The sequence below is a fragment of the Equus asinus genome, chromosome 9, assembly GCF_041296235.1.
Source record: "Equus asinus isolate D_3611 breed Donkey chromosome 9, EquAss-T2T_v2, whole genome shotgun sequence".
Lineage (NCBI taxonomy): Eukaryota > Metazoa > Chordata > Mammalia > Perissodactyla > Equidae > Equus > Equus asinus.
Window position 1 is genome coordinate 30,050,273 of NC_091798.1, and position 24,282 is coordinate 30,074,554.

At 54.4% G+C, this 24,282-nt stretch overlaps 2 protein-coding genes across 4 annotated transcripts in view; one reads left to right on the forward strand and one right to left on the reverse strand.

Annotated features, from left to right (window-relative positions):
* Positions 1–2,983: 2,983 nt before the first annotated feature.
* On the forward strand, positions 2,984–11,951 carry CD74 (CD74 molecule). 2 transcript variants are annotated; one of them, XM_014852634.3, is made up of 9 exons: positions 3,046–3,367; positions 6,836–7,008; positions 7,220–7,299; positions 7,845–7,907; positions 8,701–8,796; positions 9,123–9,210; positions 10,247–10,438; positions 10,965–11,027; positions 11,317–11,951. In XM_014852634.3, exons 1-8 carry the CDS (start codon positions 3,291–3,293, stop codon positions 11,012–11,014), a joined length of 819 nt encoding a protein of 272 aa, XP_014708120.1. In that variant the 5' UTR covers positions 3,046–3,290; the 3' UTR covers positions 11,015–11,027; positions 11,317–11,951. The 2 variants fall into 2 exon arrangements, with proteins under 2 accessions (XP_014708121.1, XP_014708120.1); XM_014852635.3 differs by lacking the exon at positions 10,247–10,438 and having other exon boundaries at positions 2,984–3,367.
* Positions 11,952–13,150: 1,199 nt separating this feature from the next.
* The window catches only part of TCOF1 (treacle ribosome biogenesis factor 1), a 40,252-nt gene continuing 29,120 nt past the window's right edge, over positions 13,151–24,282 (reverse strand). Inside the window, exons 22-30 of one of the 2 annotated variants that reach the window (XM_014852633.3) lie at positions 22,626–22,753; positions 20,857–20,970; positions 20,122–20,350; positions 19,543–19,628; positions 18,642–18,822; positions 15,925–16,458; positions 15,129–15,226; positions 14,367–14,407; positions 13,151–13,665 (exon numbers count right to left, since the gene is read on the reverse strand). In XM_014852633.3, the coding sequence (XP_014708119.3) occupies positions 14,384–14,407; positions 15,129–15,226; positions 15,925–16,458; positions 18,642–18,822; positions 19,543–19,628; positions 20,122–20,350; positions 20,857–20,970; positions 22,626–22,753 (1,394 nt within the window). In that variant the 3' untranslated portion in view covers positions 13,151–13,665; positions 14,367–14,383. Of the gene's footprint in view, positions 13,666–14,366; positions 14,411–15,128; positions 15,227–15,924; positions 16,459–18,641; positions 18,823–19,542; positions 19,629–20,121; positions 20,351–20,856; positions 20,971–22,625; positions 22,754–24,282 lie in introns of both variants that reach the window. The other variant, XM_014852632.3, reaches the window with a different exon arrangement.

The window sequence follows — 24,282 nt, forward strand, 5'->3', positions numbered from 1 at the left end:
GGAAACCCCATACCTATTAGCAATCATCCCCCATCCCCTTCTCCCCTTAGCTCCTGGCAACCACTAATCTACTTTCTGTCTCTATGGATTTGCCTCTTCTGGACATTTCACATAAATGGAATCATACAACATGTAGCTTTTTGTGTCTGGTTTATTTCACTTAGCATAATGTTTTCAAAATTCATCCAGTTTGTGGCATGAATCAGTACTTCACTCTTTTCTAAAAAAACAACAGTTTTATTGAGGTATTAATTCCTTTTTGTGGCTAAATAATACTCCGTTGTATGGCTATACCACATTTTGTTTACCCACTTGTCAGTTGATGGATATTTAGATTGTTTTCACTTTTGGGCTATTATTAATGGTGCTATGATCATTCGTGTACAGGTTTTTGTTGGAAGTATGTTTTCATTTCTCTTGTGTAGATTTCTAGCAGTGGAATTACTGGGTCACATGGTAGCTCTGTGTTTAACTTTTTGAGAAATTGCCAAGTTATTTTCCAAAGTAGCTGCACCATTTTACATTCCCACCAGCAGTTGATGAGGGTTCCAATTTCTCCACAACATTTTCAACATTGTTATTATCTGTCTTTTTGATTATAGCCATCATAGTAGGTGTGAATTGGTACCTCATTGTGGCTTTGATTTGCATTTTGCTAATGACTAATGATATGGAGCATCTTTTCATGTGCTTAGTGACCATTTGTACATCACCTTTGGAGAAAAGTCTGTTCATATCCTTTGTTTGAAATTGGGTTGTCTTTTTATTGTCAAGTTGTAATAACAGCTCTCTATATATTCTGGACATTAAACCCTTATCAGATATATAATTTATAAATATTTTATCCTATTTTGTGGGCTGACTTTTTACTCTCTTGACAGTGTCCTTTGAAGCACAACTTACTATTTTTCTTTGTTGCTTGTGTTTTAAGAGAACTTTTTGAAAAGTCTTACTTTTTAAATAGCTTTATTTAAAGAGGCATAATTGACATATAATAAACTTTACATACTTATAATGTACAATTTGGTCAGCTTTGACATATATATACATTGTGAAAACAGCTCCACAATCAAGATAATGAGCATAACCGTAACACGCAGAAGTTTCTTTGTGCCCCTTTGCCGTCTCTCCCTCTTGTCCTTTCCTGCACTGTGCCTCCTCAATCCTCATCTGTTTCCTATCACTGTAAATTAGTTTGCATGTCTTGGAATTTCATCTAAATGGAATCATACTGTATGTCCTCTTTTGTCCTGGCTTCTTTCACACGGTGGAATTTAGCAGAATTATTGTGAGGTTCCTCCGGGTGGTGCAGGCATCAGTAGTCTCCCTTTTTCGTGGTTGATTAGTACCCATTGCGTGGATGGACCACAATCCACTTATCCAGTGACCTGTGGATGGACATTTGGGTTGCTTCCAATTTTTTGGCTATTATGAATAAAGCTGCCATGAACATTCATGCACAAGTTTGCGTGGATATATGATTTCATTTGTCTTGATTAGCCAGCAAATTTCTTAGCAGTAAATATGTGAATAACAGTTTCATTTCTTGAGCATCTTCTCGGGTACCAGGCTCTGTGCTATATGCTTATTTAATCTAACAACTCTGCGAGTTTAGTGTCATTGCCCTTACTTTACAAAGGAGTGTTAACCAAAACGAGCAGCTTTATAGGCAAGGATAAATTTTAGAGAAAAGAGAGGCTTTATTAAAAGGTTTGCAAACCCGGGAAGTACACCTCAACCGGCAAGTTGATAGGTGAGCCCCCATCCCCCGGTATTGGGGTGGCTGGTTTTAAAGGCAAAAAGTGCAGAGTGTGCAAGGTTGAGGCTGAGTCCAGTTCTGATTGGTCTCCCTTTCCAGCTACACTTTCTCTTGTGTCCAGGGCTTTTGAAACGGCCTAACAATTGCAGGGAAAAACTATTGCATTGTTCTCTGGCTATCTGGCGACAAAGTTAAAATGTAATTTTTCATTTTTGTCCATAGCTCAGCCTTGAGGTGGTCATGGTAACCATCACATTGATTCTGGCCTTGTTCTTCTCTCTTTCTTCTATTAGGAGAGAACCAATTCAGAAAGGTTGAGGGACTGGCTCAAGTCATACAGCTAGGATGTTTCTGATGGGATTTGAACTCAGGTCTGGCTGCATCGAAGGCTGTGTCTGCTTTTCTCCCCCCCTGGAAAATACATATCCTCTCTCCCTTGGCTCCTGACATCTAAGACTTGTTGAATCTCAGAACCACAGAGCCTTTTAAATTAAAAAAAACTTATTAATGCAAATTTAGAAACACACAAAAGACGCAAAGATTAATAAAAGAAATATGGTATACAAGCCATAGATAGTAAGAAATAAAACCTTGCCAACACAATTAAATCCCCATGGGGACCCTTTCCCGGTCCCTCCCCCGCCCCTCCTTGCAGAGGCCCCCACCCTCCGCAATTTGAACCCCACAATTTGAGTATCAGGAGGCAGAGAGTAGAGTGGTTAAAAACACGGGCTCCACCAATTCCTGAAGGCATGGGCCTGGGCAAGCATGTGGCCTCTCAAAGCCTCCGTGTCCCTTTGTGTAAATGGAATAATAAGGTAAAACAGTCCTCAGAGGGTCTCTGTACAGAGGAAATGAAATGAAGCCTGTGACTCGATTAGCACAGTGCAAAGGAGGGCTTGGTCAGTGGGGGCAAATATTAGGACCCGAGGCTAAGAACCACGGAGTCAGGTTCACTCAGTGCTCGAGTTAGAAGGGAGCAGAGGGAGCCCTGACTCCAACCTTCCTCCCCTGTTTTGAGGCGACATAACTGAGCAGAGAGAAGGAGAGGGACTTGCCAAAGCTCGAGCAGCCCCTTCCTGAGCCCACTCATCTATGGGTGAGAAGGGGAGGCAGAAGAAGGCATTTTCTGTGTCCAAGTGAGTTCCTATCTGGGGAGTGAATATTTGCCTGTTTCTCCAACATCCAAAGAGCCTTATGAATCCAAAGGTCTGCCTGGAAACAAGTGATGAGGGCCCTGGGTGGCCAATGGAAGCATGCTGGCCTTTCTACCTGCCTGGGGAGCTCCCCCTCCTCATCCTGTCCCATTAAAGGCAGCTTTGCCCAGTGGGGGTATTTCCAGCTTTGTGGCTTTCACTTCCACTTCTACTAGGTGGGCGGAGTGGCCTCCTGTGGACGAATCAGATTCTTCCTCAGCCCCAACTTCAAGAGGTGAGCCAGGGGTTCAGGGTCCCAGACACGCAGGCAGCAGCAGCAGCAGCAGCAGCAGCAGCAGCAGCAGGAGGCGTGGGGAAGATCCAGAGCCAGAACCATGGAAGACCAGCGCGACCTCATCTCCAACCATGAGCAGGTGCCCATCCTGGGCCAGCGCCCCGCAGCCCCGGAGAGGTATGTGTGAGAGCACACAATCCTGGACCACGCAGACAGGCACTGGTGCTGTGGAAGGAGCACTGGACCGGGAGTCACAGGAGGCTCGGGTTCAGGCTCTGCTCTAACACAGCTGTTTGGGTGAATTTGAGCAAGTCTCTGGCCCTCCCGTAAAATGAGGGAGCTCCTCTAGGGCAGGGGTTTTAACTTTCTTTGCATCACGCACTTCCCGTCTGAGAATCAGAAGAGAGCTTTGGATTCTCTCCCTAGAGTTTCACACAATATCAGGGGCTTCACGGACCCCCTGAAGCTGGGCCATGAACACTGGCTTAGAAACCTTGAGCCAGATTTGGACAATGTTATGGATCTTAGATGGAGAAACACAGTTTCTAAAAGAGGATGGTAGAAGCAGCTCATCAGAGAGGAGTTTGCTCCTAATTTCCACGGGCAGGTGTATGTGTTTATATCAGGGGAGTTACAGTTGCAGGTGTCTGTAGAGGAGACGGAGATGTCTGCCATCACAGGAGGGATTGAGAGATGTGGGAATGGGGTCAAGAAAGGGCGAGGGGGCTCTGGCTAAATTTCTAGAAGGGGCTGAGTGTTGATGTGGGTCACACCCTGCCTGTACCCCTCTTCCTTGCAGCAAGGGGCCAGCACAGCCATCCAGAGGATTCTGAGCTCCCTCTCCCAGCCCCAAGATGGTCTCATTCATGTGTGTCCTTGGAAAAAGAAGGGGGGGGGCGGTTAGAATGCAGCTACCCCATTTTCCCCGCTCCCCCCAGTCTCCACAAAGTAATTTGCAAATCATGGGGATTTACAGCTGTGATGTCAGCTGTTGCCAGGCAGAAAGTCGTTTGAGAGAGACACTCAGAGATGTCATGAGGAACTGCTTTCTGGAGACAGGTAACCAGATACATACCATGAGAGCAGTGGCCTGTGAAAATCCTGAGGAGTCCCATGGCTAGGACTCTTGTGAGGGCTGGATTCTGGTCCAGGTTCTGCTACTGTCACGTATGACTTGGATAAATCACTGCTTCTCTTTGGGTCTCAGTAATAATAATAATAATCATCATCATGACAACAATAGTTATGATAATGGTTCCCGTTCACTGTATACCTGTCACCAGATGTCAATCAGTTAGTAATTACTGAGATTAGTTATGTGCCAGACACATAAGTAAATGCTAAACTAAATCCTAATTCTTACAGTAACTCTAGGAGTCAGGTCCTTCTATTATCCCCATGTTTACATCAGAGAAAATGGAGGCTCAGATTAGTAACTAATTTACCTATCATCACAGCTAGTGAATATTGGAGCCAGAATTTGAACGCAGGACTAGTCTGATTTCAAAGTTTGAGCTCACTCTATACCATCCGGCCCCCTTCTAGAGGCATGATTTGTGGGAGGGGAGGTGGGACTCCTCTGAGCTCAGGCCACCTGGTGAGTGGCAGACCCTGCGTAGGCTCAGTGTACAGGTGTGTGCCCTCGTCAAATCCTCATCTGCTTTTCTTTTTAGTTAGTTGCTGCTTCTAAAACTGGCCCGCCCCGTGTGCTCAGGCCATTCCAGACCTGAGCCCGTTTCGGACCCTTTCGTGAACACTTCTGCCTGGCAACACTTGTCTCATGACTCCTGCTGGTTCTGGTTGGCTCTTGACTTTGGTCAATAACTTTTTTTTATTCAAGAAGGAAACAGTGGAAAGGAGGAAATGAAGGGAGGGGTGTGACAAGAATTGGCACTGATCCAGCACCAGAGGACAGGCCTTCAAGATGTATAAAGAGGAAGGAAACCAGATGCTAAAGTTAATTATTAGCTCCCCTGAGAATAGTACACAGTGTTACTTACGGCATTGCTAACTGTGTGCTAGGGACGGAACGAGAGCGTCACGCTTGTGATCTTTTTAACATAACAACCCTTTGAGTAGATGTTCTTGCTTCGTTACTCAGAGAGTTGACTTGCCCCTGGTCCCCAAGCTCAGGGAGCAGCAGAGCCAGGATTCTAGTCCAGGCTACGGTCTCATCTCCAATATGACTCTCTAGATTTTTAGGCCTTCTGAGAAACTGAAGTTCAGAAAAGGGTGGTAGGAGGTGGAGCTGGGACTAGACTGGGTATGGGGGTGCAGAAGGGGTGCACAGTTAGGTCATGAGCTGGAGAGCTTGAACCCAGGCAAGACCCAGGCCTGTTAGGAGTTTTCACCACTTTTTGAGGCCAGGCCACCTCTGTTCCTTAGGACGTCCAAGAAGCAGGATTTGTTTTCCTTTCCTGTCTGGTCTCCGCTTTTTCCCCACACAGGGTTTTTGTTTTCTCCTTACAGAATAACAATCCCTTGGGCTGGGCCTTGGCTGGGAAAGCTCAGAGGGCTGGCAAGCAGAGAGCCAATGAGAATAAGCCATATTTGTGATGTGATGAGTTACTAGGCAGAAGTGTTTCCTGGAGTTTCCTAACCGGTCCTTGCAGGTTGCTGGAGGAAGCAGGGTGCAGTCTCATCCTGACACTTTCCAGTGGGTCCTAGTAGTCCCAGCCCTGAGTGCGGTGGGAAAAAACAGATCAGGAACTCCCAAGGTCCTGGCGCAGGATCCTTACATTCCCCCAAACCACATCCAAGGCCGACAGCTGCAAGGGCTCCCTGAGGCCTGGCCACCCTTCCCTGTGCAGTCAGCCAGTCCAGAGAGGGTGAGAAATTCTCCCAGGTCACACAAGCTCAGGCAACATACTCCTGCTGAACCCCGCCCCCTACACAGTTGCATATCACCATTTGAAATACTTCTGATCTTACTTAAAGTAAGATCACAGTCTGATCTCACTTCAAAGAGGAAAACCATCAAATCCTAGAATTGCTGAGGTGAGAGGGACCCATGTGACAGGCCCGAAGAATGGCAAGGACTTACTCAAAGACACACGGAGAACCTGGGCAAAGGATGTGCCCCCAGAGGGAGTGGTACCTGGCCCTGCTCCCATCTGACATTGTCCACTGCCCCCAACCCACTCCTAAAACGTCAAGGCCTCACTTCTCTTTTTCAGGTGGTCCCCCTGCTCTGCTGTCTGGGTCCCACTTCCTTCCCTTTTCTCTGATTTCACTGCAGGGGTTGGGTAGGTAGGGGGTGAAAGCTCCCTTCCCCTTTAAGGCAGCCCTGATCCTCAGGAGATCCCCTGACAGAGGGAACCTGGGGAGACCCTCCACCGTTCCTCATGGCACAGGTGGGACCGAGGCCCTGAGAGGACAAGGCCTTCGTCCCTGGCTCTTCCCGGCTCAGCCCAGGCCCAGGGCAGCTCCAGGCCTTCTACTCGGGAGGACGGCAGGGGCAGCAATGGTTGGAAGTAGGGGCGGGGGAATGTCTTCAAGCTGCGTGACCAAAGGCACTTGTTTGTGCTAAAAGTGTGTGTCTGTTAAGAATAGCTTGAGGGGGGCCCACCCCCCACTTCCAGCCAGTCCTTGGGGTAGCCACCTCCGTGGACTCTCCTCTGACCTATCCTCTCTCCCCTCCAACAGAAAGTGCAGCCGTGGAGCCCTGTACACGGGCTTTTCTGTCCTGGTGGCTCTGCTCCTGGCCGGCCAGGCCACCACCGCCTACTTCCTGTTCCAGCAGCAGGGCCGGCTGGACAAGCTGACCGTTACCACGCAGAACCTGCAGCTGGAGAGCCTCCGCATGAAGCTGCCCAAGTGTGAGTGCCCCACCTCTGTCCTGACACCTCCCAGACCCTCCGTCCATCACCTCAGAGACCCCCATTCCTGCACCAGCTGGGCCCACTGGCCTCTCCCTCTGGTCTGGAATTCCAGCCCCTTCTCATTAGAGCCTGAGACCTTTGTCCCCAGATCTGAGTACCTCTTCCCTGGGCACTGGGGTCACTCATACTGTACCTCCTGCCCCCACAGCTGCCAAACCTGTGAGCAAGATTCGAGTGGCCACCCCCATGCTGATGCAGGCGCTGCCCATGGAAGGCCTGTCCCACGGGGTAAGGACAACCCCAGGATGAGGAAGGGGGAGGTGTTATCTGGCTCTGATGGAGGGCAGGTGCCAAGAGACAAGGACGACAGCTGACCCAGGAAAAGTCCAGCTGGGAGGGGGTCCTGATTGCTGGGGGAGGCCAGGGCCCACCTCAGGAAGAAGAGGGCTCCCAGGTGTCGGGGAGGAATGCCTCTGGGAACCACCCTTGGAGGAAGGCCCTGCCCTCCACCATTCCCACAGTGCTCCTTTCCCATGGCTTCTCAGTCCCTCCCTTCTCAGTGCCCCGATAGCACACATGGGGGATGTTCCTGTTCACACAACTATCTGCTGCCCACAGAGCCCTGGGCAGGACAGCTGATGCAGATATGACCAATAAGGACATTGAGGCAGGAGGGAAAGTGATCTGCTTGAGCTCTCACATTTGGAGGTGCCAGAGCTGGGCCCGCTGTGCACCTGGGACTCAGACTCTGACCTAGACCCTGGCTGCTGGCTCCGCTCTAGGGCCCCTCCTCCGTGGGCCAGTGCTGGTGACCGCATTCCTTCCTTCCACAGCCCATGCAGAACGCCACCAAATACGGCAACACGACACAGGACCACGTGATGCACCTGCTCCTGGTGAGTGCGACCCAGTGGGCGGCCCTGCCTGCCCTGCAGGCCCCTGGCCCAGCCACACCCCAGGGCTGCACCATGCCCAGCTCACAGCAGACGTTCCATACAGACTCACCAGATTAGTGAAGGAACGCAAGTGTGGCCCTTCAACGTTATGTGGAGTCCAGCCTCACCACTCCCTGCTTTTTTGTGTTTGAGATGGAAAAACTGAGGCCCAACGCCTGGAAGAGACTTGCTCGAGATTACCATTTTTTCCTTCCCAATTTTTTACTGCATGTCTGCTTGGTGCCAGGCACTGTACAGGCTCTGGGCCCACCGTGGGGAACAATCAGAGCAGCTCCCAATCCCATGAGACCCCAGGCTAACATGGGAGACAGATAAATGACCAGGTGATGAGGGACGTGCAGGGGCTTTGTGAAGAAAGAGGCAGAGGACCCAACCTAGCTGGGGGGTGGCAGTGGGGTCAAGGAAGTCTTCCTGGAGGAGGTGAGACCCAAAAGATGAGTAGGAGTCTGCCAGGTGAGATGAGAAAGATGAGAAGACTGGGGGTTATTGGTAGAACTAGGCCTGGAAGTTGGGTCTTCCGGCTCCCAGCCCTGGGCTCTTGTAGCTGAGCAGCTGGACTGCTCTTACAGCCTGCCCCTCCCTCACTCCGTCATGGCTGAGGTCCACGGTCCAAGCTTGGTGCAGCTTGGTCCCACCCTTCAGAATGGAGGACGAGGGGAACATGGGCCGCACATCTCACGTTGCCTGCTAGGGAACTCTCTTGAACCTTCCTTCTTGCCTTGCTACCCTGCAGAGGGCCGACCCCCTGAAAGTGTACCCACAGCTGAAGGGGAGCTTCCAAGAGAACCTGAAGCACCTCAAGAGCACCATGGATGGCCTGGACTGGAAGGTCGGCGGGTTTCCCGCACTCGCACTCTCTCTTTCCTGACGTCCAAAGCAGGGCCGGGAAGGGGTGGGGTGAGGCGTGGCCCAGGGAGGCCGTCCTCCCAAAGCTGGAGGAGGCTGACCAGCACTTACACAGCCACAGACACGGAGTGCTTAGAGTTGAGGAGCCACCTCGACCGAGCCCCGTGGGTCTCTAAGGGGAGCCAGGCGGTACTGGCCTCTGGGGTGTTGGGACCCTGTCCGGCCCTCCACGTCTCTGTCCCCAGGAGCAAAGCCAGGCAGGGTTGCAGAGGGCTATTGAGCCTGACCCCCTGCCTCTATCCCCATTAGGTCTTTGAGAACTGGATGCATCAGTGGCTCTTGTTTGAAATGAGCAGGAACTCGCTGGAGGAGAAGCCCACTCAGGGTCCGACAAAAGGTACAGGGAGTGGGCGTGGGTGCCAGCTCTGGGAGCTCCCTCAGGGCTCCTGTGGAGCTGCACAGGTTGGGGCCCGGGGCACTTCCCCATCCAAGCACTGGACTCTCCAGCCACGCTCACCGCTCACTCCTGTCTTTCCCACCTGTTCCTGCTGGGCTCGGCTGCCCCTCAGCCCCATCCTGTCTGAGGCCCCATAGGGCAGAGGCATCCCTGCAGGAGGTGACCTCCCTTATGGAGGATCGCACTGCACAAGTGGACTGGAGCAAAAGCCACCCGTCACACCCCAGGAGTCATCACAATGGCCTTCCCCGCCCTGCACTGCACTCCACGGATTCCAGTGAGGGGGCTGGGTTCAGAGAGACCTCCTCGAGGTCACACAGTCAGTGGGTGCCAGACAAGGGGGCCTTGGAGTTGTTCCATCTGGTAGACAGTGTAGACCAGGATTTTCAGCCCTAAAGCCTTTAAGAGCGCCGTGTCCTCCTGGTGTTGTCTGATGTGCTGTGCAACTTTGGACAAGTCTCTGCCCTCTAAGCTTTGGGTTCAGAGATGGCAGATCAACGGCCCACCCCGCCATGGGCCTGACTTTTCTATCACAGATTCATAGAAGGCACCTTGGATGCTATCTCCACCGACTCCCAGCTGATGTTTGAATCCCCTCTACAGCATCCCAAAACAAACCCCCATTTCTACTTGGCTACCCCCAGTAACAGAAGCTCAGACTTACCAAGGTGTCCATTGCTTTTCCCTAGAAATCAGAATCATAGGTGCAATTCCAACCTTTAATAGGCATTGAGTATCAGAAGAAATCAGCAAACTCTGAGATGAATTAGCCGCACAGCCCTTCCCTTCCTCTTTGATCTTGGACCCTGTTGGTCCAGACCTCAGTTTCCCTATCTGTGCAATAGGTAGAGCGAGAGTACAGTCACTTGGGCAGAAGGTATTGGACCCAAAGCATTGGTATGTGGATCTCTGGTTCTGCTGAGTCCCGGGCCCAGAGCCCGCTCACTCACTGTGTTCGCCGTGCCTGTCGCTTCAGTACTGACCAAGTGCCAGGAAGAGGTCAGCCGCATCCCTGCCATCCACCCGGGCGTGTTCAAGCCCAAGTGCGACGAGAACGGCAACTATATGCCGCTCCAGTGCTATGGGAGCACCGGCTACTGCTGGTGCGTCTTCCCCAACGGCACCGAGGTCCCCCACACCAGGAGCCGCGGGCACCACAACTGCAGTGGTAAGCAGTGGCCCCGTGCCAGGGAGCATCGGAGGAGCAGGAAGGAGCAGGAAGGCCGAGGGGCCGTAAGATCCCTCCTGGGGCACTTGGGACCAGGACATTCGAGGGGGCAGCTCCCAGGGGGCAGCCACTCTGCCATGTGATCCCCCCTTTATCCCTCCACCTACCTGCGCATTCTTCATCTGTTTGTCCGTCTGTCATTTCTCCCCTTACATCCACGCTCATCTACCTATTTACCCTTCGATCCTTTCACGGTGATTTGCACCATCCGTGCCCCATCCACTCATGCCTCCAGGAGCGCTACAGATCCACCCTGCTCATCTCATCAACTGCTTCCTTGGCCTTGCTCACTCACTTCCCCATACTTCAGCCACCACCCAGCAAGCGTCTTTCCATTTGATTTGGCACCTGCTCTGGCAGGCACTAGGCCTGTGGCTAGGTTGGAAAGAACTAGCCCCAGGCCCCTTGCCAGTGGGTGTGGTAGGCTGGATGGTGAGTAACAAATGGATTTGCTGCTCCTTTGCAGAACCACTGGAAATCGAGGATCTGTCGTCTGGGGTGGGCATGGCCAAGTAGGATCTCAGCCAAGGTAAGGGCCCCTGCGGGGAGACTGATCCCCAGCAGCTCATCCCTAGAGGGGCTGACTCCCTCATGGGTGGATGGCCAGCGCAGCATGACCCCGGGCCATTCTCCAGCCTCCCTGGGTCATCTGTTTCATAGATGAGGACTGGGGGTTGTGGGGGGCTATATGATGGTCAATACTTGCACCCGAGCAGGCGGCAGTGGAGGGTGGGGAGTCCTCTGAGGCCCCAGGATGCTGGGAAGGGGTAGGGACATAGGGCAACCCCAACCGTAACCTGCTGCATGTCTCTCCGTAGTCATCCTATGAGAACAGCAGACGCAGCCGCCAGCACCCAGCCAGCCCTGCATGGCCGCAACTCCCTTGTGCCCTTCTGTCCCCCAACCCTAGGTCCCCTCCTTCCCTTACACCCAACCTCCTCCACCTGCCGTCACCCACCCTGCACCTCATTCCCTGAGACTCTGGTGCCTGGCTCTCCATCATCCTGAGACGAGAAATCACCTCAGAACAGCACAGATTAACAACGCAGGGTCCCCAACACTGCCCATCAGCAGGGACACCACACCCAAGGAGGTGGGCCAAGACCTGGGCTGACCCCCATTTCTGACGCCACAGCAGCCGCTAGCATGGAGCTCCAAGATCTAGGCCCCTGGACGAGGCAGGCAGGTGCAGGGAGAGGGGGCGACGCTCCCCCAAGTCCGACACATTTGCTCTCCCTCCCCTCTGGCTTTTGGCCTCAGCATTCCAGCCTGTTTAACTAGGGGGATGAGCCACCCTTTCTGTCCCCAGCATCACTCGGCCAGGAAGAACCAGCCTCTCCACCCACAACCCCTCCTCACTCTCCGCCAACCCCTAGTTCCCTCTGCTCAGCAAGCTTGTCACCAGCCCCTAGGGTGGCGGCTCCTGTAAGAATAAAAGGTAGTAAGTAGACCATTTCTGGCTCCTGGCTGTTCTGTTGGGATCTGGGTCATTTACCCCAAGGAGGTAACTGAAGACCTTGAACCCAGTGCTCTGGGTGGGAGAATGCAGTCCAGAGAACCCAAACACAGACGCCTGGGGGGCCGGGCTGCGGGGCTTGTAGACTTCAGACACAGACACACTTGATTTCCACATTTAACACAGAGGAACACTGGTTACTTTCAAAAAGAAATAGGCTCTTGCCCATAGTTTTTTAAGCTCAAGCTCCTCTGGGTCCAGCTTCCATTGTCCCACGTCCCCATTTCCACCTCTCCTAAGAACAGTACAAGCATGACGACCAACAGCAATGACACAGGGGCCCAGCCGGCTGTTGTCAGGATGGAGCAGAGGCCCCTGCTGGCAGGCTTCTTGACTTTAAGAGGAGCCCAGAGTGAAGAAGTTCAGTGAAATCGTGCTCCATTTCTAAGTATAAAGACTTACTGTGGGTCAACGAAGCCCAAGAGAACACTACCCTGCAGCCTCTTGTAGACCAACGCTTACAGGAGAGCGAGGCTCCCCAGGAGGAGGGCAGGGCCGGGTGCAAAGCTGGGTCTCCAGCCCTCCAGCCCAGCGCTCTCTCCACACGGCCTCCTGCTGTCTCTAGCAGAAGGCTAACAGCCTCGGAGGGGATCTCCACGGCCTCTGGTGCTCTTCATGGCTCTGGGCCTCTGACTGCTGGCTATCACCACGGCCCTAGACTTCACCCTGACACATCTTCAAGTTTGTCCACTTCTCTTCATCATCACAGCCCCTTTGTAACCCGGACATGAGGGCAACTCAGTCCTAACTGGTTTTCCTGCTTCTACTGTGCCTGCCACAGCTATTCTCCACCAGGTACCTCAAGAGGGCCTGCCCTAGCTCAGGCCTAACTTCAAAAGGGGGCTCGGAAAGCCTCCTTCCATTTCTTGCCTGGCCTACCCCAGCATCTGGAAACCAACCATGACCATGCTTGAGCTCCCCCTTAGCTTAGATGCCACCTCCTCCAGGAAGCCTTCCCCACCCCAATTCAGCACCCTGGGCACTTCAGAGTCTCCTTCTCTGGCAAACTGTCCCACTCCCTATGGTGTCCACAGCCTCGATACGCAGTCAAGAACAAATCCTGAGTGATGTTTGTTCTGCTCCGACTATCAGCCAGACTCTCCCTTCCAAGAATAAGTCAACTGCAAAACGTTTGCCCCAGTGTACCAGGAACTTGTACCTTTCCTTCAAGTCTTTTATTTTCTGAGTTCTTACAAAAAAAGAAAAACACAAACAAAATGGGGAAGAACTGACAAACGGAGGATAAGGCCTCAGCAGGAGCTGGAGACCAAAGACATGGAAGGAGCCACAGGCTGGGCCTCGCTGGGTCTGCAGGCCAGACAGGTGGAAAGTCCGGAGGGGGCTGAGGGGGCAGGTTGGGCTGGAGGGGCGAGGGGCAGATCACTTAAAAAAATATATATATACTGTACACATCTATACGAAGCGTTGTGTGTCGGGAGGGGGTCAGGCGCGGCGTCAGTGAGTGCAGGTCACGGGAGCGGGGGGCACTTCCTCCTCCCGGCACCAGCCTCTCTGCAGGGCTCACTGGCTCAGCCAGAGCGGACAGTGTGGCTAGCTGTCTTCTTCTGGAGAGGGAGGGGAAGTCACAAATTCAATTCCAACCCATGGTGGGCAGAGGCGTGGGGCTGGTCACTGCTTGTCTGAGAAATCCCTGGGGGAAGGAAACACAGCCCGACGTAAGATTTCCCGATCAAAGAGAATAAAATAAACTCATAAGCTGGCATCTCTGAGGCAGGGGAGGGCATTAACCACCCACAGCGGACACTTCCGAGCACTGTCCATGTCCCAGGAACCGGGCTGCGAGCTCTAGCGCTTCACTTCCTCTAGCCCTCACAGCAGCCGGGCGGTGGCGCTGCCCCAGTTACAGGAGGCTGGGGGCGGGCAGGCCACCTAAACCTTTACCCCACCCGGGAGGCACAGGTCCATGGGGATGGCTTGTTTGGAGCAAACCCTCTTCTCCCCATAGGAAATGTCCTCAAGGGACAAAATCATAAGGAAAAGGAACTAAGCTGTGGGGGAGACAGAGCTGTACCCAACCTCAAGCCTTATCCTCATCTACAAGGAGGACTAGCCCAGTCCCACCTCCCTAAGGACGGGCAGCACGTGCACCCGGTGCTCAGGGTCAGCCACTGCCATCACTGTCCTGGATCCTTCTACTTCTGCAGCTCTGGCTCCCGCCATCACCCCCAGACCTCGAGGAACGGAACCTCTTTCTCCAGCCTCCCCTTCCCCTTGGGGCCTACCTACCAGGCCCTGCCTGGCTCCCTGGGACCACAGCAGATGCTGGAGCTGCCCTCCCACCCTCGCCCGGGAGAGGATGGTCAGCAGGGGTTCCCGGGCCAGGAAGCGTACCTGCCGCTTTGTGCCCCTCAGACAGTCTGCTCTGCCGCCTTCTTCTGTGAGGAGAGAAGTGTGAGAGGCTCTTGTACTTGAAGCACCTCCCCACCCATGCTGCCCCCACCAGGAGGGGATGTGACGGTTCCCTCCTGAGGATTCACGGCTCCCCCAGAACAGATATTGGGTAGAGACCCCCTACGGCAGGGACGGTGTCCTGTGTGCCCTCAAGGAAGGAGCCCAGGACTTTGCAGCAAGAGATGTTCAGCTTTTCTGAACACAGCCGAGGCCCTGCTGGCCACAGTGAGAACTGCTTCTGGATAAAGTGCTGAGGCTCCCTCTTCAGGCTGTCACCCGTGAAGCACACAGGTGTGTGTTTCTGCGGTGGGGATACCCTGCTGTCGGGGCACACACATCCCAGGGAGTATCTCCTCTCACCTGGAAACCTGCAACAGCCTCCCTGCCCCTTGGGGATCTCTCCTTTCTTCACCCATCCCGAGAACATCCTTCTAGCTCACAGACAAGACAGGGTCGCTTCCATGGCTTCCACACGCTCAGATCTTGTCCCCCCTCAGGGCGCACATCCCCCTGGCTCTTCTCTCGTGTCACAACTCATAAGCCCCCTGCACTGGACCCCAAGAATGGAAACGGCGCAGGGACCAGGCCTGTCTCACCCTGCCCTGTACCCTGACACGCACAGGATGGGGCTGATCACAGTAACCCTGGGGACAGGGTCTGGGCCCCTCTTCTGGCGAGTGACCCCTCAGGCACTCACTCTACCTTTTTCTTCCTTTTCTTCTGGATTAGTGAGTCAGGAGCTTTGGTGGAGGCCTTCTTTGCTTTCTTCTTCTTTTCCTTCTTTTCCTTGTCTTTTTTTCCTAAGGAAAGAAAGTAAACTTCTTAGACACCACGTTTTAATCTTAAGCATTGGGGTCAAAGTTGGAAGACACACAGCCAGGTCTCCCCCTGGAGAGGAACTAGAACTCACTCCTTCTGAAGCCAGGACTCCAGCTTGCCCCACACCCTGGGGAGCCATCAAAACACAGGCCCACATGCCTGTGACCACCCACGCTGGTCTGAGAGCCCCCAGGGCCAGCCTCATGACTCCTGCCCTGTCGGTGGACCACCAGGACGATTACTATTTTTCTTTAACTCACTTTTTAAAACTTCCACACATTTATTTAAAAAAGACACTTTCTATGTGTAAAATGGGAAGAAAATATCACCTATTGTCAAGGGCTGGTGTGAGGGTGAGATGAGGCGCCCCTGCACGCAGAGTCTAGCACAGAGCTCAGGGAGGGGCCGCTATCACCTCTGAGGAGAAACTGCCATCCGGGGGCTCGAACCCCCGTGAAGCCTGAAGCAGAAGTGGCTGTGCCTGCTGGCCGCTGTGAGTGAACTCTGGGCTCCAGGGGAGGCCACGCCCTGAGCCACAGGCGTCTCCCCGGCCTGCAGGCCCTGGTGCTCTAGGACCTGGCTCTGGCCCCCACGGCCCGCACAGCCCACTGCTCAGCCTCTCCCTTCTGTGCTGGCCGAGGGCTGTCCAGGTGCACTCCAGCTGCAGCCGGCCACTTACTCTTGTCAGTTTTCTTCTTCTCCTTCTTGCTCTTTGGGTTGCCTGGGTCTTCACCCACAATTGACACCATCGCCGGCTCCCCTTCTGGCTTCTCCTTGGCCCCTTGGCCAAGAGACTCCTTCTCCTTCTTCTTGATGTCACCACTTGCTCTGTCTTTCTTGGATTTCCCCTTGAGAGTCCTGGGGCCCTTTTCTGGGGAAACAGCACCCTCCCCAACCTCCCCGGCCGCGAGCTGCTTCTTCTTCTTGCTCTTGGGGGTCCTGGCAGCCGGCTGGTCTTCCGACAGCTTCCGCTTGCGACCCGCCCGGCCCTTCCTGCTGCTCTCCTTGGCGGCATCCACGGCCTTCTTCCTTTCCTGCTCCAGGAGCTCTGTCAGGACCTTCACCACTGACGCCTGGACCTGGGCCTCGCTCAGGGGCCAGGGTTCGCTCAGGAGGCGCCGAGTGATGTCGCTCTGCAGTGCCAGCGTTGAGGCTTGGGGGCTCCCAGCCCCCTTCCTGGGCTTCTGAGGTGTGGTGCCAGGGTCTCTTCTGCCTGCAGAGAGAGGACTTGGGGTCACGGATCCCGGAGAGTCGGGAAACAGACCTCTTGTGGGATAAGAGCCAAGGGGGTCCAGGGATAGAACTGACCTCCTCTGACAATGGTACATCTGGGGGAAGCGAGGCCCAGGGGTCACTCTGCTCCCACTGGGTCTCTGAATCACACCCTTCTGCCAGCTTCTAACTTAGAGCTCTTCTGTCTCCTCACATTAAGAACTCAAGTTCAGGTTGGGGATAGAAAATGACTCAGAATGTTAATGAAAGGGCCTGAAATCCACCAACGAAATGAAAGGTCAGAAAGGAGGGAGATGGTGTTGTCTAGAAAGGAGCTCAGAGGCCTGAGTTCTAGGTCTAACTACCACCAACTTGCTAGGTGACCTTGTTCCTCCCATGGCCTCAGTTTCCCTGTTTGCAAAATGAGGGGTTAGATAGACAGTGAGGTCCCCCATTCTAAATCATAGATTCATAATAAAAGCGAAAGCCACACAGCCATTCAACTCATGCCCGTCTACTCACAGTGGGCTCACGGCCCTCCGGTAAGGGGTCCAGGCGGTTTGGGGTGATGGGTGCGGTGCATACGCACGTGGCGGCTGACTAAGCAGGTTTACTGCCTGCCAGAGGGACTTCTGGTGCAGCCTTTGTTTAGAATTCTCCACGCCTCTGCTCTCCTTTGATAATTGTGTGCTGACTACACGTGTGAAAAAACCTTCCACAGCCCCCTCAAAACGTCTCCCTGCCGCACCCGCCTCTCACAAAGAGAGCACCAGGAAAGATAGCGAGCCGCAACTCCCTGCTGACCCGCGCCGGGCAAGTGCAGCTAAAGCCTAAGCACTGAGTGGGGGGGCATCAGCACCTGTCCCAAGGCTGCCCCTAACTTCCCAGGTGACTTGGCAGGTCTCCCCTCCATTCTGGGCCTCACAGGCACAAGAGCTCCTACACGCTGGGCTCTGAAAGGTGCCCAGGGGCTTGGCCCTGCTCCATGTCGCGAGGCTGGAGACTGTCCCCTGCAGCGTGCAGCGGGCCCCAGGGTGGGGTCTGAAGCAGCTCTGGCGAGCTGAGGGAGGTAGGTAGGGCAGGCTGGGCAGGGGGGTCCCCAGGACAGAGGGAGGCCCAGGTGAGCCCTTTGGTGCTTCGTGCAAGGGCAGAAGCCAGCTGGAGAGCGAAGCTGAGGAGGTGCCATTTGCCTTGGCAACCTCTTTCCTCGCAGCCCACTTCCCTACTTCCTGTCTACAAACACCCCAGAACACCAAGGCTGGGAGACCCTGAGAGCTGTCCCAGGTATGCCCATCTGAGATACCTGTCCCTTCGTGCTGGTGGAGTCGGAGATGGCTGATGCCCCAGGCCAGGTGATCTGAACACTCAAGTCTGCCCTCCACATACCATGTGACTATTTTCTATGTGTGTTGTGCCTCGACACCAACTGGATGCACCAACCCCTGCCCTGTATGGTTAAGACACAGGGCCCAGAGTGGCCAGGGGCTTGTCTGAGGCTTTAGAGTAAGTCAGTCCATTGCCTTGGGTCTTGGCCATGTAATGAAGACTTTTCCAAATGTGGCTCCTGCCTTTTGTCTGAGCTCCCCTGAGTTCCTACGCCCCATACCATCCCATTTGTTAGGAGAAAAGTTAACAGATACAGCTAGAGAGAGCCAAGGCCTACTCTACAAGTCAAGGTGCACCTCCTCTAAGGCAGGGGTCACCCTACCAGGTATGCTAGCATCTCATAGGGCTGGATAACCTGAATTCCAGGCTGTCCCAGACCACGGGAGCCAGACACTTGGGCGTGGGCCCCCCTGCACTTTTTTTTTTCTTCTTATTCTCCAAAGCCCCTCAGTACATAGTTGTATATTCTAGTTGTAGGTCCTTCTAGCTCTGTTATGTAGGATGCCACCTCAGCATGGCTTGATGAGCAGCGCTAGGTTCGTGCCCAGGATCTGAACTGGCAAAACCCTGGGCCGCCGAAGCGGAGTGTGTGAACTTAACCACTCGGCCACAGGGCGGCCTCCGCCCCCTACACTTTGATGAGCACCTCCAGGTAGGGGTACCAGGCCTCACTCGGAGAGGCCCTGGTGACAGACAGGACCATGTTGGCGGAACTGTTCCTGAGGGAGGGAAAGAAAGGGCCCACTGCCTTGTCCCTCCACACCCTGCTGTTGTCCTTCCCTGGGGCCCTCAACTCACCTGTTCGAGGGGACATGGTGGCAGCTGGTTGTTGGGGCTCCACTTCCCGCTTGCCGTCTAGGGCATCTTTGGTAGCCGGAGTAGAGGAAACTGAGGGTTTGGGGTCTGGCCTGGGAGTGGCCTTTGAAGCCTGGGAATTGGCTGGAGTCAGCCCAGGGGTTGCATAACCTGAGAGGAGAGACTGAAGAAACCCAGTGTGAAAGAGGCCGGGACCCTGCACCACCCAGGCCCTGACGGGATGGCCTGTGTGAGGAAACCAGCTAGACCCCTAAGACCAGGCACAGCAGCCTCCCATGTGTACGTCCTGCACTATTTTAATTTAACACGTATTTTAGACAGGCACATTTAAAAAGGAAATTTCTTATTACTAATGCAAATGGAAAATCACTAGCACTTGCCATGTACAGATGACAACCTTAAGAGAAATCCCATCTGTTAAACAAAGTTTTTTTTTTTTTTTTTTTTAAAGATTTTATTTTTTCCATTTTCTCCCCAAAGCCCCCCGGTACATAGTTGTGTATTCTTCGTTGTGGGTTCTTCTAGTTGTGGCATGTGGGACGCTGCCTCAGCGTGGTCTGATGAGCAGTGCCATGTCCGCGCCCAGGATTCGGACTAACGAAACACTGGGCCGCCTGCAGTGGAGCGCGCGAACTTAACCACTCGGCCACGGGGCCAGCCCCTTAAACAAAGTTTTTATCTGGGAATCACCCAAAATCAAGGTAAGCCCTTTCTATAGACTCTAAGAGTCCGCTCCTCATGGGGCCTCCAAGAAGGACAGAGCCTGGCTCCACACAGACAGGACCCCGCCCAGAGCCCCGGGAAGAGGCAGGTGGGTGGGAGCTGGGCCTAGGGCTCCTGCCCCTAAACCCCTGAGGCCGCCGGCCCTCTCCCTTGCAGTCACCTGGGAAGGCGCCACCACCTCCTCCTCGCTGGACTCTGCTGTGGTCTCCTCCACCAAGGTCTCCCTCCTGGAAAGGGCTGCACCTACTGGAGAAACAGAGGGGGCCTGTTGGGAATGCCAGGTAGCCCCTGGCAGCTGGGGCAGGGCAGAGCCCTCCAGGAGGGCCCCCAGGATGGCCTGATCCATCTGGATGCGCCTCACCCTCCCACCCAAGGCTCATCTGCTCCCAGTGCCCCTTTCCAAGGTCAACCGCTATTCACAGCATTCCAGGTGGGACGCCTCAAGGCCAAAACCTTTTGTTCTCATTCCTGAGGCCTCACTTATGCTTCCTCTGCTTTCTTGTGTGTGGGGTACGGCCCTGAGATTTTGGGTCAGTTATAGGAGCCTGATATCAAAAGGCAGTCAAACAGCAGAGTCAGGAGGTCTCTGATGTTATTCAGACCAATTTCCTCATGGGGCTGTACAGGGGGACCCTAAGGCCAAGGTCACTGCATGGGTAGGAGGCTGAGCCTAGGGCTCCACCAGGCCGCCTCTCCCCTCCTCCAGGCGCACCCAGACGTTTCCTCCCGGGACCCTCACCCAGCCTCTGGGTCGCCTCAGCATCCTCCTTGCTCCCTGAAGAGCAGCTGCTGCTGTCCTCACTGTCATCTGAAGTCCCAGAGGCCTTGGCTTTGGTGCGTCCCAAGGAAGTGGCCACGGCCCGCTGGACCTCAGGAACCTTGGGCTTTCCAAGCCTGTTGGTCACTTTGGCTGGCACAGGGGTGCTCTGGGGACTCGTCACAGGGAGACTTCCCAGAGCGCTGTCAACCTAATTTGGTGAAAGGAGAAAGAGAGGAAGGAGAAATCAGGGGAAATAAGATCTGCTGCTTACCGCACACCTCCATTAAGGGCCAGGCCCTGTTGGCTGCTTCGCACTCAGGCCTTGTTAAGTCCTCCCACAAATCTCTAAGATGGGCAGCTGAGGCCCGGGAGGCAGGTGCGTGTGCTAAGGTCACAGGGCAGGGAAGTGCTGGCATTGGGACTAGGCCCCTCCCTTCTACCCTCTGTGGTCTTTTTTTTTTTTTTCCCCCTGAGGAAGATTAGCCCTGAGCTAACATCTGTGCCAATCTTCCTCCCCTTATATGTGGGTTGCCACCTTGGCATGGCTGACGAGTGGTATGGGTCCATGCCCAGGATCCAAACCTGCGAACCTGGGCTGCCAAAGCAGAGTGCACCAAACTTAACCACTATGCCACAGGGCTGGCCCCAACCCTCTCTGGTCTTTGATCATTGTCGCCCCAGGTTGGGGCCTGGGTCCCCAGCTCCCCAGCTCACCCCACTTGAAGATGGGGTCCTCGCAGTAGGAGGCTGGGCCTCACTGGCTTTCTGGACAAGGACCTTCAGGGCGGCCTGGGTCAGCGGGAGATGAGCTGGGTTCTTCTTTGTCACCTGTGGACAGCCAAAGGCAGCCCTGAGACTCCTGGGTTCTCAGGATGCCATCTATGCCATGCCCTGGTCAGAGCCTGTCTGGCTGGGGTGGGAGGGGACCTGTATCTGTAAGAGGAGCCATGGGGCTGGAGTCGGGGACTGAGGGGTGGTCAGAGGGGCAATGCCACCATCTGGGCAGAAAATAGTGCCAGGCTTCAGGTTATGAGTTAATCATATCATTCTCAGAGGGTCCAAAGATGGCTCCCAGCCCAGTGAAGGGAAGCCGCTCCGGCCCCACCACTCAATCTGAGCCTTCACTGGGGATAAGTCTCCAGCCTGGTGGCTGCAACAGCCTCCTCCATGGTCTCCCTGGTGCCACTCCTGCTTCCCACATCCACCAGCAATCAGGGAGAGAAAACTAAGAACAGAACTGGGTGTGACTCCTTGCTGAAAACCTCCAGGCCCCCACTGCCCTTCAGTGGCTACGCAGCAGCCCTCAGCGTGGCCTGCTGGCCCGACCCCCTCCCCTTCCCACTTTCTCCAGCTGCCTCATCTTCTTCCAGCTCTCTCGCCCCCAAGCACTTCCCCAAATGGACCCCGCCCCTGGATTTTCCTGCCTGGAGTGCTCCCTAGTTCATCCTGGCGTGGCTGCTTCTCTTGCTTCAATGTCACCTCCTTGGGGAGGCCATCCTTGCCCATCCTTTCTGAAACAGGTCACTCCATTACTCTCCAGTTTATGCTGTTTCCTTCAAAGCGCCCACCAGTTGGTGAGTACTTTAATTGTTGGTTTCCTTGTTTAGTGGCTGCCTCCCCACTCACTTGGGGACTCTGCAAGAGCTGGGACCCTCTCTGTCTTGCTCCTGCTATATCCCCACTGCCTGGCATGGACAGATGTCAGCACCATCTGCTGGTTGAATGGCCCAGTAGACACGGGTTGTCAGGTGCAATGACCATAGCCCAGATTCCCACCCAGCAGCACGTCCTGGGAAGCTCCTCGGGCTGTAGCTTATGGTGAGCCCTCTGAGCCGGGGGTGTCCAAGGCCCGCCCGGGCCTATTCAGCTCTCTCTGCCCTCTCAGAAAAAGGGGCAGGGAGCAACAGGACAGGAAAACACACGGATGCGGCCCAGAGCACAGGGTACTAGGGGTCAGGAGACCTGAGTTCTGGCCCTGCCTAATCTGGGACAAGGCTCAACCCTCTAGCTGAGGGGTGGAGCTCAGTTTTATCGTTGGAACAATGACCCATTAACTCTATCTGCCCAGGGCTTAGATTCAGGCAGGACCGAATAAAAAATGCACTGAAAATGGTGGAGGCCGGAAGAATGCTCACAGGCACCACCGTGAACACTAAAACAGGGCCACTTCCATTCACGGCATTTCAAATCTGAGAGGAAACCAAACAAAACAGAAGCCTAACCACGCTGGAAACGCTGATGAGGGGCTCAGGAAGCAGCACTGGCTCTGCCGGGCGCTGCGTTCCCAGCCACTCAAAGGTCATTCGGAGCTCGGTTTGGGGCTGTAGCCAGAAGGTCAGGAATGGCTCCGGCTGCTGGGGCAGCTGCTTCTAGGGGCTGGGTGAGAGCAAGTGCAGTCCAGCCCAGCAGCACGTGTGGGGGAGCAGGGGAGGGCAGGGGCTCCCGACCCGCTGGCCCGAGAGCCCTCGCTTCCCGCCAGGTACCTGCGCCTCCTGCTTCCTGCCTTCCGACGCCGGGCCGGCCTCCTCACCGCTGCTGGCCCCAACGGCGCCGGCTCGGAGGGCTGTCCGTGGGTTGGCCGGGGGCACGCTCACCACATTGGTTCTCACAGCTGAAATGGGGCAGGATGGGGCACATGTCAGGGCACAGAAGCCCCCATGGCCCTCCCAGCTGTGCAACACCTAATTTATCGGCCGTTTCTAGGGACACAGCGCCGTGCTCGGGGCTTACGAGGTAGACGCCTGCTGAATGCTTGCCCCAAGTCTTCCAGGCAGGAGCTGTCACTATCTCCCCAGTACAAGCCTCGGGGCGGTCACACGGCTGCTGCGGCAGTGACCCCGGGCTTTCTCCTCAGCCTCTCCCCACACTCGAGTCCTCCGCGGCGTTCCCCCTCAGCGGGCCAGGCTGCCACTCCTGAGCAACAGGCAGGAGCGCTGGCACCACATGAGACTCCCAAGTATTTGAAAGTCCCTCGTGAGAATCACCATGGTCATCTGCCAAGGTCCAGTGACACGATGTGCACGGAGCACTGTCTGTAACAGCCAAAAACCTGCCCAGACAACACCCTCAGCTGCTTCCAACACAGTGCCAGCTAAGTGAACTATGCTGTGTCCACCCAAAGGACGACTTTGTAGCCGGCAGGAATCATGCTGGGAATGCGTGACGTCACAACACATCAAGTAGAGATCACTGAGCAGACCTACGGTATGGTCTTACTGAAAACATGGGTGTAACTTAGGGTTTTGGAACGTTAACAGTCATAAAAATGTTAACAGTAACTGTTCCAGGCAGTGGGATTACAGGTCACGTTTTTTTCTTTTGTGCTAATCTGTGTTTCTTTCTTAAAGATTAGCACCTGAGCTAACATCTGTCGCCAATCTTCTTTTTCCTTCTTCTTCTCCCCAAAGCCCCCAGTACCTAGTTGTATACTCTAGTTGTGAGTGCCTCTGGCTGTGCTATATGGGACGCCACCTCAGCATGGCCCAATGAGCAGTGCTAGGTCCGTGCCCAGGATCCGAACCCGGGAAACCCGGGGCCGCCAAAGCAGAGCGTGTGAACCCAACCACCTGGCCACGGGGCCGGCCGCTGTATTTCCTAGTTAGCCTACCAAGATCAGGTATTAATATGCCCATTAAAAAGTGTTATAATAGCAATAATAGTAATTAACCATTTTCTTGCTATCACCGGGAGCAGCACAGATTCTCAAAAGTCAAAGAAATCCCAGATCTGCTCCTGTCTCTCACTGATAGACAGAATTCTTCCCTACAATGTCTGTTTGGGGATTAACTAACCCCTTTGCAGGCCACCAGGAATGGCAGGCTCACTACCACCTCGCCACATTCAGGCAGTCAGTTGTCACAAGCTCTTCCCTGGATTACACAGAAACCTGGTCCCTGCAGCTTCAACCCTCTGGTCTGGGCTCTGCCTTTCAGAGTCAGCAGAGAAGCCCTGGCAAACATTTTTCCTGAGCCAGCCCCTCACTGAGATGAAGCCATGCAGGGCCCAGAGACCTTGTCCCAAGCCCATGCTGACCAACAACTTGCTGTGTGACTCAGTTAGCATCCTCTCCCTCCTGGGCCTCAACAGAGGTGTGTGTGTGTGCTGACGGCCCCTCCCAACCGAACCTGGGGGTTGCAGCAG